This window comes from Lipophrys pholis (genome assembly GCF_963383615.2).
Source record: "Lipophrys pholis genome assembly, chromosome: 21".
Taxonomy (NCBI): Eukaryota; Metazoa; Chordata; class Actinopteri; order Blenniiformes; family Blenniidae; genus Lipophrys; species Lipophrys pholis.
The window spans coordinates 23547192-23562397 of NC_137649.1; the positions used below are offsets into that span (position 1 = coordinate 23547192).

General features: G+C 45.9%; 1 protein-coding gene across 1 annotated transcript; it reads left to right on the forward strand.

Annotated features, from left to right (window-relative positions):
• Positions 1-1506: 1506 nt before the first annotated feature.
• On the forward strand, positions 1507-12234 carry LOC308126060 (homeobox protein Meis1-like; the record flags this gene model as incomplete). Its single annotated transcript, XM_080490161.1, is given in 12 exon segments — positions 1507-1518; positions 1663-1898; positions 2328-2469; positions 2563-2601; positions 2604-2735; positions 2811-2993; positions 4485-4602; positions 8479-8618; positions 9651-9727; positions 10876-10934; positions 11117-11206; positions 12176-12234. Coding segments are annotated over 12 exon segments (1287 nt in total).
• Between the last annotated feature and the right edge of the window lie 2972 nt (positions 12235-15206).

Sequence of the window (15206 nt, forward strand, 5' to 3'; positions counted from 1 at the left end):
ACTCCAAACCACCGGAAAGTCTCCTACTGTCTGATGAAACTGACCACACACACACACACACACACACACACACACACACACACACACACACAAACACACACACACACTATAAATAACAACACCGATAGACGCCCGGCCTCCTTCAGACGATCCTGACAACACTAATATTTTTCACTGGGATGATGTGTGTGTGTGTGTGTGTGTGTGTGTGTGTGTGTGTGTGTGTGTGTGTGTGTGTGTGTGTGTGTTGGACGGGCTGGATGGTGATTCATTACATTGAGGACCCATGACACCCTGAATCAGCCTCAATTCAGTTTACTGTGGCCAGTGGTGTGTGTGTGTGTGGGTGTTTGTGTGTGTGTGTGTGTGTGTGTGTGTGTGTGTGTGTGTGTGTGTGTGTGTGTGTGTGTGTGTGTGTGTGTGAGGGGGTGGGGGGGGGGGGGGGGGGGGGGGGGGGGGCACAGAGGAAGAGCAATGCACGGTAATGATATTCTATGAGGAGAATTATAACCCCGGGCGCGTTTTGCCAGTTCACTGGTTGTTAGAATTCAAATAAACAAATAAAGGCTTTTAATTATTATTATATTTTTCCTGTTATTATTGACAGTTCGACACATTTAGTTCTAAATAAAATCACATGCTGGACGTATTTGCACTTTTAAACAAATGAAAGAGTTTCTATATTGAACACAACTGTGAACATGTTGTATGTTCTCCCTTTTAGGAAATTTAATTATTATTGGACGATAGTTTGATTTATTATTATTTTTTTTTTTCAAGTCATATTTTTGTCAATTTTTTTCTGTAACGAATCCTGAGAGAGAGGAACCAGAGAAGAACCAGAAACAGTGCAAACAAAACTTATCTTGACATTTTAAATGAAAGTTCTCAGCTTTGAGCTTCAGATCTCCTGCACGTTGAAAACCCTCACGTTGCCATGGCGACACGCTTCATTAAAGGTTCACCTGAATACAACATTTAAACACTAAAAAATGAGAAGAAGATTATTTAAAAGTAGTGAAATCGTCCGTCTATGTGTCAATAAAACCAAGAACTTAGAATAAGTGGGGAACTTTGGATGGGGGGTGGGGGGGTGGGGGGGGGGGGGGGGGGGTCCGCTGATGACGTAGCCGCTCTGCTCTACATGCGCGCACCTGCATGAAGATTCCCGGAGAGCAGAAAGCAGAGGACCGGCTTCTCATCAGCATCCAGCTGATGCTCTGGATTAAATCAACCCGCAGAGCTCCAACACTGACCCCGACCCGCCGCAGGACCTCCGTTTCTACTCCGTTTCTACTCCGTTTCTACTCTGTTTCTACTCTTTTCTACTCTTTTCCTGCGCACTTCTTCTCTCTTGGCAGCATGCCAGACGCATCCTTCCTGCGTCTTTTCTTCCTCTCCGCGCTGCTTCTGGTCCCGGCGTGATCAGAACCCTCCTTTATTACTGGACCTCTACAAGTTTGCTGCGCTGAACTTCGTCCGCACGCCTGGAAATTGCGCACGTAGATGGCGCAAAGGGTACGTCTCCACAGCGCAACTTTCAGTCTCCGCTCTTCAGACCATGTTTGTGTCGAGTCTTACTCCTCCGTCTTGTCAGTGAGTGTAGAACGTGTCCTCCAGCTGCGGTCCAGCCTCTAATTCCTCCTGAAACTTCCGCCGCAGTACGAGGAGCTCGCGCATTACGCGCTGGACGCCTCGATGTACGGAGACCCGCACAACCCCCGACCGCTGCCCCCGGTCCACCACCTCACCCACGGACCCCACACACACCCGACCCCGCACTACGGAGTCCCCGCACCGCACGGCGTCCTGCCCGGGCCCGCGGGCCCCGGAGGTCCCGGAGGTCCCGGAGGTCCCGGGTCCGACTCGGTCAGGAGGGACAAAGATCACATATACGGGTATCACTATAATAATAATGATAATAATAATAATGATAATAGATTACTTAGTAATCCATAATTGGTGGCTCTCAAGTGTGTTTATTGACATTTCACATTAATTTAGATTTAGAATAAATAGATTTTAGAATCTATTTATTACATTTCTTGTTACAGCTTTATTATATTTTTCTATTTATTCTATTTCTTTGTGAAACACAGTCAATTTGTCTGAATTATGTTTTGTAAATGTGTTTACTCTGCTTAGACAATTATTCTGTTGTGGATCGTTTCCATCGATGTATTAGGAAGAAGTTCTAATATATATATATATAATATAATAATATATATATAAAACTTTTGATATACAGAGGAAAGTGTGTGTGTGTGTGTGTGTGTGTGTGTGTGTGTGTGTGTGTGTGTGTGTGTGTGTGTGTGTGTGTGTGTCAGCCACCCCCTCTTCCCCCTGCTGGCCCTGGTGTTTGAGAAGTGTGAGTTGTCCACCTGCAGCCCCCGGGAGGCGGGACTGTCCTCGGGGGACGTCTGCTCCTCGGAGTCCTTCAGCGAGGACATCGCCGCCTTCGCCAAGCAGGTGGAAGTAAAACTCAGTATTTGAGTAGTATTTGAGTAGTATTTGAGTATCAGCCCCTCAGTGAAACTAGTAACTCCTGGTTTTGCTCCTCAGATCCGCTCAGAGAAACCTCAGTTCTCCTCCAACACTGAGCCCTGGTGAGCAGCGGCTTCACTTCCTCCTCTGGGTCCTTCACCCCACCTGCTCATCCAACCACTTCCTGTTTTGGGTTTCAGATGATCCAGGCCATCCAGGTTTTACGCTTCCATCTCCTGGAACTCGAGAAGGTAAATCCTGCATCCCTGCTCCGGGGGAATCCGTCGTGAACAACCGGTGGTGAGATGGACTCTGGTGTGTCGCAGGTCCACGAGCTGTGTGACAACTTCTGCCACCGCTACGTCAGCTGCCTGAAGGGGAAGATGCCCATCGACCTGGTGATGGAGGACCGGGGGGACCGGGGGGACCGGGACGACCGGGAGGACCGGGACATCTGCAAGGCCGCCTTCCACCAGCTGACCGGGCCCCACGGCAACGGCTCAGACCAGGTGAGACTCTCTCAGCAGGGGGTCCAGGTCACCGTCTTCAGGTCACCGTCCTCAGGTCACCGTCTTCAGGTCACTGTCCTCAGGCCACTGTCCTCAGGTCACCGTCCTCAGGTCACCGTCCTCAGGTCACCGTCCTCAGGTCACCGTCTTCAGGCCACTGTCCTCAGGTCACCGTCTTCAGGTCACCGTCCTCAGGTCACCGTCTTCAGGTCACTGTCCTCAGGCCACTGTCCTCAGGTCACCGTCCTCAGGTCACCGTCCTCAGGTCACCGTCTTCAGGTCACTGTCCTCAGGCCACTGTCCTCAGGTCACCGTCCTCAGGTCACCGTCCTCAGGTCACCGTCTTCAGGTCACTGTCCTCAGGTCACCGTCCTCAGGTCACCGTCCTCAGGTCACTGTCCTCAGGTCACCGTCCTCAAGTCACCGTCTTCAGGTCACCGTCCTCAAGTCACTGTCCTCACGTCACCGTCCTCAGGTCACCGTCCTCAGGTCACCGTCCTCAAGTCACCGTCCTCACGTCACCGTCCTCACGTCACCGTCCTCAGGTCACCGTCCTCAGGTCACGGGAGGTCCACTGAGAGGCGACCAAACTACAAACCTCTAGAACTAAACTGAGAACTTAGATTATCAGCGCTGCTCTTACTAGAACATGTTTAGCGGGATGAGATGAAAGGGACTTTTTTTTTTCACAGTTTTGCTCGTATCGATGCTAACTAGCCTCTCGGGTAGCTACATCACTGTGAAACACTGAGCAGGGAGCGTCTCCATGGCAACAGACGCTGATCTCCTTTGATCTCATCTCATTGCCTCTCTCATCCGCTTTGTATGGGAACTTTGTTTTTTTGGCGGTTTTGAGGGATTTATTCGGAAGCAGTTCGCCGTTAACGTCCCAAAATCGAATGAATTGATCCTTGATGACGACAAATCATCCCCGAAGATTTTATGTAATTCGGGTGAGTTGGTTTTGGGGAAAGTTTTATGAATAAATGAATCCACGCAGATGAAAACATTCTCAGGTAAAGGAAATAACCAACTGTGTATTTAAAGTTAATGTTTACATCTTTAAGTTCCACTTTAAGCCTTGATTCGGGTGGACTCCGTCCCAGTGTGAGTTTAGAGTGTGTGCTGGGTGGACAGACGTTGTGTGAGGCGAGACGCTCCTCGCTGCTTCAGAAACAAATGGCGCCTCTTTAAGCGGCAGCGTGATTCTGAGAGACGTCAGAAGAAAAGGAGGCCGGATTGGTGAAGAGGCCTCCTTCACGCCGGGGCTTTGTCCCCGCGCTTCCTTACTGTCATCTGCTGAGCTCCTCATCCCATCGCCATCCGGCGAACAGCTGACGCATGAAAAGGCCCGTCGGCTCAATAAAACGGTGGGGTTGGCGTCTGGGCGTCGCCAGAACGCCGACTCGTCTCCTCTGGAGACATCGTCCTCGCCGTGCTTTGATCGTTTCCCCACTGCTTCTCTGCTCCGCCGTCTCCCGAAACCTCCAGATCTCCACGTCCTGGCGGGACATGGACGACGACGGCCACTCCACCCCGTCCCTGGGAACCCCCGGACCGTCCAGCGGCGGACACGCCTTCCACAGCGGGGACAACGCCAGCGAGCTCGGTAGGACAATCCCTTCCTTCCATCCAGAGAAACAATCCGAAGAGATCGTCCTGTAGTCCTCCGTCTTTAAAGTCCATTCAGGTTTTTCAATGAGACGTCGCCACCGACGGGCAGTAACTGTAATCTGTTACTGTAATCTGATCGCTTTTCTCAAGTATGCGAGTAAAGTAAGGGATTACTTTTGTAACTAGAGCTATACTCGGTAGAACGCAGACATTCGCCAACGCCACATTTGTTCGTGGAACCGAGTTAGCATCGCTAACATGATAACCGTTAGCTCATATCAATGCTAACAAGCCTGTCGGACAAACACTGAGCAGGAAGCGTCTCCATGGCAACAGGCGCTGATCTCCTTTGGTCTCCTCCATGAGGTGCCTCTCTCATCCGCTTTGTATGGGACTTTTTTTCGCAGTTTTTGGGGATTTATTTAGAAACGTTTAGCCATTAACGTCCTAAAATCTAATGGGTTGGTTCTTTAATGATGACAAATCATCCCTGAAGATTTCATGTAATTCGGGTTTAGATTTTTGCGAAAAATTGGTAAAATAAACAAATAAATAATAAATAATAAATAAATAAATAAATAAATAAATAAATAAATAAATGACTAAATAAATAAATAAATAAATAAATAAATAAATCAATAAATAAATAAATAAATAAATAAATAAATAAATAAAACAGAAAGACTTTAAAGACCATGGTGGTGTAGATCTGCATCAGAGAGAAAACTGTAAAATAAACTGCATCCTAGAAAAACACTTCCAGATTGAGTCCTGCTTAAATCAGTCACACATTCACACATTCACACATTCACACATTCACACATTCACACATTCACACATTCACACATTCACACATTCACACAGGTGATTCCCTTCGTTGTATTTCATCATCAGGCTCACGGAGAGCAAACAGAGGATTAATGAACATTATTATTCCCCACTGATCTCTTTACAGAGCACAGATATATTATTAATAACAATAATAATAATAATAATAAATAAAATTTATTACATTTGCAAAGAAACACCTTGAAAGGGTCGGTTGATGGAACGTGTTCTGTTCGCTGACTGCAGGGAAGTGGAGGCTTTTGATTGTCGTCAGTTTATCGATGATTCTGGGAGGAAACGGGATGAACACATGAATCCGACTGAAGGTCTGAAAGGCGGCAAAGCGGGGTGAGACGCGGCGAGTCGCGGAGACCTGCGGCGAGTCCCAGTGAGACGCGGCGACATGCGGCGACACGCGGCAAAGCGGGGTGAGACGCTGTGAGACGCGGTGAGACGCGGCAAAACCGGGTGAGACGCGGTGAGACGCGGTGAGACGCGGCAAAACCGGGTGAGACGCGGTGAGACGCGGTGAGACGCGGCAAAACCGGGTGAGACGCGGTGAGACGCCGATGAAAGACAGAAGATAGAGAAGGTGAACTTTTGGACGCTGCGCTCATGAGTATTTCTTTTTAGCCCAGGGGCAATACTTTCGCCATCCCTACGGTAATCCCCCCCATGCCCCCCAGATGGGGTGGGGGTGGGGTGGGGTGGAGGGGTGAGTGGGGGGGGGGGGGGGGGGGGGGGGTTGGAGGAGGCTCCGGCATGGTGTATGACTTTGAGACGGCAGCCCCTCACTTACTGCTGAAATTGGCTGAGTCTCCGGCGAACGGTCAGAAGCGATTAGTGTAGCGGCGGATCTGCCCCGGGGCAGTCGGTGCTCTGCAGCGGCAGAACGGGGGGGGGGTGGGGGGGTGGAGGGGGGGCGGGGGGAAGGGGGGTGGGGGGTGGGGGCGACGGGAAGGGGGGGATCCACGGACCTTTTCATGTCATTTAACAACTTAAGTCTTGTTTATGTTTTTTCTTCTTCTTGTATTTTTTTACTATTTTTTCTTTCTTTTATCTTTCTCTTGTTCTCCCTTTTTTCTTTTTCTTTTTTCTCTTTTTGTATTTTTTCTCTTTTTTTTCTTTCTTTTTTTTCTCTCCTTTCTTTTTTCATTTTTATTTCTTTATTTCCTCTTTTTCTCTTTTTCTCTTTCTTTTTCTTCTTTTCTTGTCAAATCAAAAGAACCCAAAACATTTTCTTTCTTCTTCAAAGAAGAACTTTCACTGAACATCATGAATCATTTTACAATCTTCCTCACAAAATCCAGACGTTTGGTTCCGTTCTTCTTCTTTCGGATTAAACATTAATCGAGCCTCACCGAAGTCGTCCGACTGGACTTTCACATTTTACCCCCGATCACAGAACCAGGGCAGGAAACTCCAGACGCTGCAGTTTGCATGTTCTCCTCAGCCGATCAACCTGTGAGGTCAGAGGTCGCGGTTCTAAGGCTACAGACGCTTTGTATTTACCGTAAAGTTCCCAATAGAGGAGCAGTTTGTGAGTGGAAGCGAACCGTCATTTGGCCCGTCGATTAGACGGACTTTATTTTGACATTTCATTGTTTTTAGCAGCAGAATGTTTCATTAAAATTGACTTTATGTTGAGATTAGAGTCATTTTCAGTTCTGACTCTTTCATCATGAATACTGTGCAAAGAAACACGTTCAAGTGTAAATTTAAAGGTTATTATGGCAATATTTTACTGGTCAAGATGAAACTGGACTGAGTGTGACCCTTGGAGTAATATAGAATAGAATAGAATAGAATAGAACTTTATTTATAGAGGACCGTTCACAGACGTGAGTCTCAAGGTGCTTTACAGCACTACAAAAAAATTAAACGAAGATAAGATCATTAGATTTCATTGATATTTCAAAAAATAAATATAGAGATTTAGTATTCATATTTCATTCATCTCTCCATATAGTATATATATGTACACATATTGTCTGTAACTTTATATTGGTTCAGTTATGTGCTTTTACATAAGAATGTTTCTTCCATAACGTATTTGGTGTCAATATCAACTGGTCCTACAATTTATCATAATGTAGTATTTAGCCGTCCAGAATCCATTAAAACGCCCAATTTAAGTTCTATTTCTTCTAAATATTTCAAAGGGAAGCCCTGAATTTGTGAGGGTTGTTCTTTCCTCCACCCTTCGGAGAAGTGGGCTGCTCCTCTATTAGGGACTTTACGGTATGTTGTGCAGGACCACAAACTTTCTCACTCGGTCTACATGAGTCTTCCTGCCAGAAGCGGGAGGAGATGAGACCAAAGTGGAGCGCGAGGAGACCCCGGCAGCCCTCCGAGCGGGACGCCACCCGCCTTTGATCTGAAACACTCCGGGTTTTTCCACCGTCAGACTCCATCAGCTGAAATATTGATGCGCGCGCGGGGCTCAGAGAGGCGCGTTTGATTGACGCCTCTCGGAAAACAAAAAGACACGCTCGGGCGAATCTTAAGAAAAAAAGAGAAGAAGGAGAAGAAGAAGCAGGAATCCTGTCCCGCCTTGGGGAAGGAGTCGCTCAGATGCATTATTCACATGCCCTGGAGGCAGGCTTTCAAGGCTCCTCTGCCCCCAGGCCTGGAAAAAATAACCAGCACTGTTAAAAGTAAATCATCTCTGCTGATGCACAATTAATGGGGAGGGGGGGAGGGGGGTCGGGGGGGGGGGGGGGGTCTCTGCTTTAAGGAAAGCCTCCTGGTTTGATTCCCAGCAGCTTCCCGCTGAAATGAAAGGGCCTGGCTGGCGTGGCGAGGAGAGGACAGGAGGCCCCGCCCACTTCATTATAGGCCCACGAGGAGCCGAGGTCACACACGACCGAGGGTCTGATTTCATTACTTCCTGCCAGTCACTCGCCTCCCGCTCCTCATCATTACTCCACGTCAAACGCAGGGCGCGGATTGGATTAATGGTTTCGGTCCGGCGGCCGCAGCGTCTCGTCATTATCTCGTGGCCAGAAAACCACATCTGACCTCTTTGTGTCACTTCCTGTAGGAGACGGCCCGGACCACAACCCGGCGTCTCCGGCCTCTGGGGACGAAGACGAGCAGGACAAGAAGAGGCAGAAGAAACGAGGCATCTTCCCCAAAGTGGCGACCAATATAATGAGAGCCTGGCTGTTCCAGCACCTGACGGTAGAACCCGCGGTTCTCCTCCCAAACAACAAACAAACAAACAAACAAACAACAACACCCTCGTCCTGCTGACACGGCACAATCAGCAGGAGGAGGAACACCCAACGAAACATCAATCAAATAATACATTTATTTATTTATTTATTTATTTAGTCCTGGTTTTGTTAATGTTCTGCATAAGATTTGTTAAAAAAAATATAGTTAAAATATAAATGAATTAAAAGAAAATAAAGAAAGAAATATTTCTTATTTTGTTAAATTAGTTAAAAATATGAAGGAATAAATAAATTATCTGAAGAAAATATATAAATGAATAAATAAAAGTCAATAACTCAATTAATCAATTAAAAGGAATAATGTAAACAAAATTATTCATTTATTTATTCCTTGTTTTGTTTAAAAAAGTTTAAATTATTAATCAATTTAAAAAGAAATTCAAATAAATAAATAAACAGACACCCAACAAACAACCAGATACAATTGATCAAAATGAATGACATAGTAAATGACAGTATTCTGCATTACGTAAAATGTAAAATATAAAATGTAAAATATAAAATGTAAAATATAAAATATAAAATGTAAAATATAAAATGTAAGATGTAAGATGTAAAATATAAAATGTAAAATATAAAATATAAAATGTAAGCTGCTCATAGAGAAGATTTACCCGTCAATGTGATAAACAGATTTACAAAAAGAGAAAGTTAATAGAACTTAAAATATAAATCTTCAACAACCAAAAGAATCAGAACCAAAGTATTGGAACGTTTCATTTTGGTGAATTTAGACTAAAACACACGGTCGATTTATAAAAAGTGATTAGAACAAAGTTCTTATTGAAACTAAATAAATTCCATTGGAGAATCAAAACATTTAGAAACACTGATATAAGTGAGATGCTGGTGAAATAAACTAACTGACTAATTAACTAAGTAACTAACACACACACACACACACACACACACACACACACACACACACACACACACACACACACACAGTATTCAGAGTGTGTTGTCTGACCTGCAGCACCCGTATCCCTCCGAGGAGCAGAAGAAGCAACTCGCCCAGGACACCGGCCTCACCATCCTCCAAGTCAACAACTGGTAGGTACACACACACACACACACACACACACACACACACACACACTTTCTCTCTTTTTTCTTTTAGCACAGGTAACAAAATATAGTGCAACACAGAGAATATCGTTATTTCTTTCGGTGCAGGAAACTTTCATATCAATAATCCCAACACGTATAAACAACAACGTGAAAAGAAAGGAAAAAATTTACAGAAGATAAAATTTGATAAAATTAAATAAAATTTTATAAAATTTTATAAAATTTAATAAAATTAAATAAAATTAAATTGAATTAAAGTAAATTTAATTTAATTTAATTTAATTTAATTTAATTTAATTTAATTTAATTTAATTTAATTTAATTTAATTAAAGTAAGTAAAGTAAAGTTAAACTAAATTAGATTAAATTAAATAAAATAAAATAAAATAGCTCTCACACATTTTCACTGTGAAATAAAAAAGATCCCTGCTTGATATGTTGATGTTATATTTCCTTTATGAACAAGTTTATATTCTTTTTTTTTTTTAATGTATTAATTAATTAAATATATCCCCTATTTATTTAGAAAAATAAAATCTTTGAGGGTAGTTTGTGTTGCGTCGCTATAAACACATTGTGAATATTCTGACTGCTGCTGCGGTGGTGTGGTAGTATTTCATGAATACTTGATTAAAGCAGCAGGGGAACAAATGAAACAGAGTCGTCACGCCTGGATGAGTCGGACGTCTCCACTCCAGATATTACAATCCCGTCAGAGGTACAATTGTTTTAGTGTGTTTTTGATCTGTCGGCGAGACGATGTGGTCGATGCACACATCAGAGCTGGAAGTGGTGAAGTCTCTTCACAGCAGCTCCAGGCTACAGATCAATATTACTAAAGCTGTGATTTCCTGCTGATGGAGCCGCCGCCGGACCCCCCGGGGGGGGGCCCAGTGTGTGTGTGTGTGTGTGTGTGTGTGTGTGTGTGTGTGTGGTTCAGTGACTCTCTGGTGGCCGCGGTTGATCCGTCATGAACTTTGCTTGTGGTTTGTGTTTCTTCACAGTGGTGACCTCTTCAAAATAAAACTATATGAAAAACCACTGAAACTATAAAGTTTAGTTGTTCTTGTTTTTTTTAAAACCCGACTCTGTGTTCATGAAATATTTAAAATCCTGCTGTTGTCATTCAGGTTCATCAATGCAAGGAGGAGAATCGTCCAGCCAATGATCGATCAGTCCAACAGAGCCGGTAAACAACATTCCTGATTTATTCTAATTATTAAAGAAATATGATGGAAAATAGAATGTTGTTTTTAGAGTTTACAGCCAGAAGAGAAGCAGATTCTGTGGCTTTAGTTTTTTGAGTTTAAAGGTGAAATTGGGACCCGTTTTAACAAAAACATATATATTTTTTAATTGTTTTTTCTGCAGTGAATCAGGGCTCAGCTTACAGTCCAGAAGGCCAGCCAATGGGAGGCTTCGTTCTTGACGGGCAGCAGCACATGGGTCTCCGACCCGGCGGTGAGTTCGCCGAGGGAACAGTCGTCATCACGCGGTTTATGACATCACATCTGCTTATTAAACGTCCCTGAAAGGATTAGTCCCTTCGTGATGTCATGAGGGGAGATAGCCACGCCCTCTGGTAGTGGGTACTCACTTTGACCCTCCCACGGGGAGATAAAAACTTCACTGTTAAACGGCGTTTGTCAGGACGGCGACAGATTTCTGTCGCGTTTGTTATTATCTGCGACAAGCGACGCTAAAGGGGTCACTAGTGAACAGGACAACCACTTAATCTGAAACACCCGAGTGGGTCCTGGAGTCGGCCTGGACAGAAACAGCCTGTTCTCCGTAGAACCCACGGGAGGGACTTTTACACTGATTTGGGAAAATACACTGTACAATATGGGACCTTTTTAAAAATGTTCCACGCTGGAATCAGAAGTGATTTGTGAAAAGTAGACTAGACTCTAGAGGGACTTTTAGACTGATTTGTGAAAACTAGACTAGACTCTCGAGGGACTTTTAGACTGATTTGTAAAAACTAGACTAGACTCTAGAGGGACTTTTAGACTGATTTGTGAAAACTAGACTAGACTCTCGAGGGACTTTTAGACTGATTTGTAAAAACTAGACTAGACTCTAGAGGGACTTTTAGACTGATTTGTGAAAACTAGACTAGACTCTAGAGGGACTTTTAGACTGATTTGTGAAAAGTAGACTAGACTTTAGAGGGACTTTTAGACTGATTTGTGAAAAGTAGACTAGACTTTAGAGGGACTTTTAGACTGATTTGTGAAAAGTAGACTAGACTTTAGAGGGACTTTTAGACTGATTTATGAAAACTAGACTAGACTCTAGAGGGACTTTTAGACTGATTTGTGAAAAGTAGACTAGACTCTAGAGGGACTTTTAGACTGATTTGTAAAAACGCTCAGATCTGATCTGTTGATCGTGTCGTTGTTGTTGTTGTTGTTGTTGTTGTTTCAGGGCCGATGGGCGGAATGGGGATGAACATGGGGATGGATGGACAGTGGCACTACTTGTAGCTGGACGGAGGACGGAGGACGGCGTGGTGAGGTGAGGAGGACAAACTGCTTCCCACCATTACGACTCTACCATGTTTAGATATTTAGTACTGCATGAACACATAGAAATGAATAAACATAGTAACAAAGCTTCTTGGTAACAATTCTAATACCTTTAGATATTTATTATTATTAATGGTCTCATATTATGAAGAGATGAGAGTTTGTAGGATGAACATGAGAGATGAGTTTGTCTCTGATGAGAGTCTGTCCAACTGTCCTTCACTGGAGAGACGCTGATGATGAATTATTAGTCTGAAGAAAGAATCCAGGTTGGTGATTCAATGTTTATATAACAAGCAGGAACCTCCTGGTGTAGAAGAACCAGACACAGCAGCAGGTTCCTCATGATGGTTCCTCCTCATGGCTCCTCATGATGGTTCCTCATGATGGTTCCTCATGATGGCTCCTCATGATGGTTCCTCATGATGGCTCCTCATGATGGTTCCTCCTCATGGTTCCTCATGATGGTTCCTCATGATGGTTCCTCATGATGGTTCCTCCTCATGGCTCCTCATGATGGTTCCTCATGATGGCTCCTCATGATGGTTCCTCATGATGGTTCCTCATGATGGTTCCTCATCATGGTTCCTCATGATGGTTCCTCATGATGGCTCCTCATGATGGTTCCTCATGATGGTTCCTCCTCATGGCTCCTCATGATGGTTCCTCATGATGGTTCCTCCTCATGGTTCCTCCTCATGGTTCTTCATGATGGTTCCTCCCCATGGTTCTTCATGGTGGTTCCACCCCATGGTTCCTCATGATGGTTCCTCCCCATGGTTCCTCATGATGGTTCCTAATGATGGTTCCTCGTAATGGTTCCTCCTCATGGTTCCTCATGATGGCTCCTCATGATGGTTCCTCATGATGGCTCGTCATGATGGTTCCTCCTCGTGATGGTTCCTCATGATGGTTCCTCCTCATGGCTCCTCATGATGGTTCCTCATGATGGTTCCTCCTCATGGTTCCTCATGATGGTTCCTCCTCATGGCTCCTCATGATGGTTCCTCATGATGATTCCTCCTCGTGGTTCTTCATGATGGTTCCTCTCCATGGTTCCTCCTCATGGTTCTTCCTCATGGTTCGTCATGATGGTTCCTCATGATGGTTCCTCCTCTTGGTTCCTCCTCATGGTTCTTCCTCATGGTTCGTCATGATGGTTCCTCATGATGGTTCCTCCTCTTGGTTCCTCCTCATGGTTCCACACATATACACACACATAAAGCCTCTTTTGCAGTTTTACAGTGAATATTGGTGTTAAATTAACACTGTGTATTTACTGTGTATTTACTGTGTATCTGTGTATCTATTATTTTCTTCCTGCTTCTACAACAGTACAGTTTTACCTCGTTCTCTCCATCCCTTGCTCCTGCAGTCTGGTTAGGAAGCAGAGGACCCCCCCCCCCCCCCCCCCCCCCCCCACACACACACACACACACACACCAGTGACACTTCTCAAATCAAGACGTATCACCTGCCAGAGGCGGTGGAGCGCAGAGGATTTTATTTAACACCCACTCTCCGATGCTCAATGAGCCACGCAGTAATGACGCTGCCCTGATTAATAGAGCTCTTTATATGGAAATAGGAGCTGCATTAGTTCTCTCTCTCCTCTTGGGTTTGTGCCGCTGTGGAAGGCCTCCTCCCTGCTCCGTCGCCTCCTCCCTGCTCCGTCGCCTCCTCCCTGCTCCGTCGCCTCCTCCCTCTGCTCCGTCGCCTCCTCCCGGCTCCGTCGCCTCCTCCCTGCTCCGTCGCCTCCTTCCGGCTCCGTCGCCTCCTCCCGGCTCCGTCGCCTCCTCCCTGCTCCGTCGCCTCCTCCCTGCTCCGTCGCCTCCTCCCTGCTCCGTCGCCTCCTCCCTCTGCTCCGTCGCCTCCTCCCAGCTCCGTCGCCTCCTCCCTGCTCCGTCGCCTCCTCCCTCTGCTCCGTCGCCTCCTCCCTGCTCTGTCGCCTCCTCCCTCTGCTCCGTCGCCTCCTCCCTCTGCTCCGTCGCCTCCTCCCTCTGCTCCGTCGCCTCCTCCCGGCTCCGTCGCCTCCTCCCTGCTCCGTCGCCTCCTCCCTCTGCTCCGTCGCCTCCTCCCTCTGCTCCGTCGCCTCCTCCCTCTGCTCCGTCGCCTCCTCCCTGCTCCGTCGCCTCCTCCCTCTGCTCCGTCGCCTCCTCCCTCTGCTCTGTCGCCTCCTCCCTCTGCTCCGTCGCCTCCTCCCTGCTCCGTCGCCTCCTCCCTCTGCTCCGTCGCCTCCTCCCTCTGCTCCGTCGCCTCCTCCCTGCTCCGTCGCCTCCTCCCTCTGCTCCGTCGCCTCCTCCCTGCTCCGTCGCCTCCTCCCTGCTCCGTCGCCTCCCAGGGCCTCCTTAATGAAGCTCACCGAGCAAATCGCTGCAGCTCATCTGGAGAAATCCCATAAAATCCTACTTACAGACGTCAGACATTCGGTGTTATAAAGACTGGCTTTACATTTTTACACGAATTTAATGAGCATTTGTAACAATATTAGCTTTTAATGTCATTATTTCTCTGTGTCGCCGGGATCGTTGAGAAGTCAGGGACACCACTGGAATTCTGAGCCTTGACATATATACTACTATACACAACTATATATATATATATATATATATATATATACATATACACACGTTATATACGTTATAACGTTATGAACGACCAGTATCACCTTCATAAATATGAATCTGAATCAAAACTTCTGCTGTGTCTGTGTGAGCTGGACTGGCTCCGCCCACACATGCCCATCCTGGGAACCGTGGTGCCATGTGCCAGAGCAGAGCTGCCTAATTGTGGGAGGAGTCAAAGGGAGGAGCCTGCCTTGATTAAGATTGGCTAAACCCCCGATGACACTATATAGGGTTTTGATTTCTGATTGGCTGGTTGGAGCAACACACTTTTTAAAACCTGAAACAAGCCAGGGAGAGAGAGGA